The following is a 4,579-nucleotide window of genomic DNA, read 5'->3' on the forward strand; positions in this document are numbered from 1 at the left end:
TATATATATATATATTCGTGCACAGCTATAAGTGTATTCACACTCATACGAAAGAATGCACCTTTCACACAACAGAAAGAGTATCATCACTTTTATAGGCGTCAAACTTCTAGTATATTCTCTCTTCTATTACATACATCTTTTTCACGCAAACAAATGTTTAAAACATTTTCTCCTTCAAAACACTTTTTCACACACTTGTAACTATTACACTTATTCATGATATTATATATAATAAAAATTGCAAAAGCAGGACAAAAGAAATACCGAGTATGAACAACATTGGGTTAAATATTTGGTCCACCGTACGGTGTTTCCTTCAATGTTCAAAATTATTTTTTCTTCTTATTACATTGTCTTTTACTTACTAAATATAGCGTATTATTGAATTTTTTAATGCCAAAAACGTGAAATGTTGTACTATCTATGTAATAACGATGAAGCTGTACCTATCATAGTCATGCGCTTTGCAAAAATAAGTTTGGTTACTACTTTACATATTAATTAAATTGTTATAATTATTTGTTTTACTTTCTCCTCGGTAAAAATATATTTTAGGCAACATCTCAGGTCAAAGATAAATAATAGATTGAATAAATAAATAAAAAAAATTTAAGATAAATTTTTTCTCATAATTCTGACACTATATTAAAATTTAACTTTAAATTAAACTCAACTTTCACATGTTCCATTCACTTCCACCAATTTAAGAAGACAAATCGGAATTCAAAATACAATTTTCCTTCTCCATGTGACCCTGGTCTGAATGGGCAATTATTTGTCTGATCCAATTGAATTTTCTTTATTATGAGATGTAATTTCCCTTATGTGACCATTGTGCCTTGAGGGACAAGTTCTAGGCCACTAAGGCATTATAAATGGCCATTATTGTACTCATTTTTCCATGTCTTACCTTTCCTCCATCAAAACAACGTTTGCAAATCCAAGCCAATCCATGGATTCCAAGGACAAAACCCAGGAAGAGCTTCACGTTCTTCTGGTCGCTTTTTCAGCCCAAGGTCACATCAACCCTCTGCTTAGGCTAGGCAAAAGCCTACTAAGCCGAGGCCTCCACGTCACCCTTGCCACCACCGAATTAGTTTACCACCGCATCTTCAAATCCTCCACCGCAGACGCCGCCACCGTCCCTACTTCCATCACCATCAACGGTATCCAAGTCATTTTTTTCGCCGATGGCTTTGGAAACGGTCAAAACAAGCGCACCGTCGACTCATACATGGATCTCATAGGAACATTCGGACCCGTTAACCTCTCCAACGTCATAGAAACCCACTTCCTTAACTCTTCCAAAAAACTCGCTTGCATCATCAACAACCCCTTTGTCCCATGGGTTGCAGATGTAGCTGCCAACTACAACATCCCCTGTGCATGTCTCTGGATCCAACCCTGCGCTCTCTACGCCATATACTACCGTTTCTACAACAACTTAAACCAATTCCCCACTCTCGAAAACCCTTCCATCAGTGTCAACTTACCCGGTCTTCCATTGCTAAAACCCCAAGATCTTCCTTCTTTTGTTCTCCCGTCAAACCCTTTTGGAAGCATGCCCAAGGTACTTGCCGAGATGCTCCGGCACATGAAAAAGCTGAAGTGGGTACTCGCAAACTCCTTCTACGAGTTGGAGAAAGATGTGATAGATTCCATGGCTGAGTTATGCCCCATCACAACGGTTGGTCCACTGGTTCCCCCCTCCTTACTTGACGAAGATGAAAACGAAGATGTGGGAATCGAAATGTGGAAACCACAGGACTCGTGCATGGAGTGGCTCGACCACCAACCTCCTTCTTCGGTTATATACGTCTCGTTTGGGAGCCTCATCGCGTTCACCGCTCAGCAACTGGAGAGCATAGCGAAGGCTTTAAAGAACAGTAACAAACATTTTCTTTGGGTGATCAAGAACAAAGAAGGAGAAGAAGCGGTTCCGCTGCCAGAAGGGTTTGTCGAAGAGAGCAAAGAACAGGGCATGGTGGTGCCATGGTGCCCGCAAACCAAGGTGCTCAGTCACCCTGCGATAGCGTGTTTCTTAACGCACTGTGGTTGGAATTCCATGTTGGAAGCCATAACCACGGGCACGCCCATGATTGCTTGGCCTCAGTGGACCGACCAACCCACAAACGCCAAACTGATTTCTGATGTGTTTCATTTGGGGGTTCGGCTCACGCCGGGGAGTGATGGGTTTGTGGCGACGGAGGAAGTGGAACGGGCTATTGAACAGGTTTTTACGGCAGAGGAGTTCAAGAGAAATGCTTCGGAGCTGAAACGGGCCGCGAGAGAAGCGGTGGCTCAGGGTGGCTCGTCGGACCGAAATATCCAATCCTTTGTGGATGAAATTTTTGGTAGAAAATTAGACACTTAGTTGGGGATGACAGGCTAACTTGGGCTTAGTGTCATCAGTGGAAAAAATATATTTTGATACCATCATCTCGGGATAGGGATGTAAACCCGGGTAGCTCAGGTTAGTGGCTCCTTCATATTTTACTTGTTCAATAAATATCTTTGTCGTATCGTATTTATTTATGTGGGTATATATTTATTTTTTTCATAGATATTTACGAGTATTTGTGAAAATTATTTTAAAAATAAATATTTAATCATAAATTCAAATAAAATAAAATATATCATTATCATAAATTTTAAATAAAGTTCAAATAAATTTAAATTGATAAAAGTTCAAATAATTGTAGAAGTAAATATAAAATGACGTTTAACCCAATGAAAATTCTTTAATTAGTGTTTTGATCAACAAACTCGTTTCCTCCAATTGATTTCTAAAAAATAAACAAAATAAACAAATAATAAATCTCAATTGCCACGTGACAAGTATATTTAATCATTTGACAACAAACATATCATAAACGTCATTGTCTATATAAAGTTTGATGTATATGCCCGATTTCAAATAAAGGAAAGAGAAGAATATCAAGGGGACGAGTTTAGCGGTTACGGGTATCCACGGGTACGGATATTATAATACTCGTACCCGTCCCGTTAACATAATATCCGTACCCGCAGGTAACGGGTATCTATTTTTAATATTTGTTTTCTACCCGTTGTGAGTTTTATCCGCGGATACCCGCGGATAAAGATTCTTTTGACATCCCTACTTTCATCTCATCAATTCTATTTTTTTAATGTAATAATATTAATAATTTAATTAAAAGATAATAAAATGTAATTTGAAATATTAATTAGTATGATTAATTGTGAAAGGGTTCTTTATTTCTAATTAATTTTGTTTTATCTCATTTACTATCCATTAATGTTATAATATTATTTCGAAATAACTTTCTATCACGAATGTTAATTTTAACATATTATTTTTCTATTACTTACTCATTTTCTTGTCTTTTAAACCGGTTGATTTTATTTTAAAGTTTAATCAGATATTTAGTTTCTTAATCTATTAGTTAAATTTATTTTTGGTTTTTTAATTAATTTTTAATTTAATTAGTCTTTAATCTTTAAAAAAATTTGTATTTAGTCCTTTAATTATTTATAAATATTTAATTTTAAAAAAAAATTAATTTCATATCTCTATTTCAAATTTCAATTTACATGATTTTATCTTTTTTTTTTATTTAAAATCAAATTACTAATTAAGTTTCACTACAACTTATATATACATTTAATTTTTTTTATGATTTATACATCAAATTATTTCATCTAATTACTCAACTTATTTTATTTTTAATCACTGTATACTCAATTTTTTTTTCTTTTACATTTAGATAGAGTGATTTAATGTATAATTTCTAATTTTGTTAATATTTATATAAAAGTTGTAATTAAACTTAATTATTGATTTGATCTCAAACTAAATTTGAAGATATTAAAGAATAAATAGATTAAATTGAATCAAAATTTTAAATAGAAAGACTAAATTGATTTTTTTCTAAAAATTAAATCCTTTTGAAATATTGGAGGATCAAATTGAATACTTTTAAAAAATTAAACAACTAAATTAAACCCAAAAATAAATAAATAAACCAAACCAACCAAATAGAAAAATAAATCACTAATTAAATCTATTATATATTATTATGCTTCTAAAAGTGTTCTTACGATAGTGAAATACATCGAGTTAGTTTCTTTAATATATATATATATATATATATATATATATATATATATATATATATATATATATATATATATAAAAGGAAGAAGCTTGACGCTTGATGATTTTAAATGTTTATTTACTTTTTTTTAAATGTTTATTAATTAAAGATGTTTTACAAAATTAATAACCACTTCAATGAATTTTACAAAAAGGCATAATAATTATTTTAAAGAAAATGACAAAAAAAAATGAAGACCAATGGATTTTTGCACAGGGTTACTTCAATGAGTTTTACAAAAAGGCATAATAATTATTTTAAAGAAAATGACAAAAAAGAATGAAGACCAATGGATGTTTTTACACGGTTACGCACAGTTCTAAATGCCAATAAAAAAATATAGTTTTATCAAATGTTAAATAAATTATTTTTAGATTAAATGTGTTTTTAGTAATAAAATTTAATATGAAATTGAAATTTGTCTTTGTTTAAAACTTTGA

The 4,579-nt window shown here is 32.1% G+C and overlaps 1 protein-coding gene across 1 annotated transcript; it reads left to right on the forward strand.

The window, feature by feature from the left end:
* The first annotated feature begins 671 nt into the window (after positions 1-671).
* LOC114189844 (UDP-glycosyltransferase 84B2-like) lies at positions 672-2,534 on the forward strand. Its single transcript, XM_028078561.1, has one exon. The coding sequence runs from the start codon at positions 905-907 to the stop codon at positions 2,375-2,377; it is 1,473 nt and encodes a 490-aa protein (XP_027934362.1). The 5' UTR covers positions 672-904; the 3' UTR covers positions 2,378-2,534.
* The last annotated feature ends 2,045 nt before the right edge of the window (positions 2,535-4,579 follow it).

Source organism: Vigna unguiculata, chromosome 7 (assembly GCF_004118075.2).
Source record: "Vigna unguiculata cultivar IT97K-499-35 chromosome 7, ASM411807v1, whole genome shotgun sequence".
In the NCBI taxonomy this organism is placed as follows: Eukaryota; Viridiplantae; Streptophyta; class Magnoliopsida; order Fabales; family Fabaceae; genus Vigna; species Vigna unguiculata.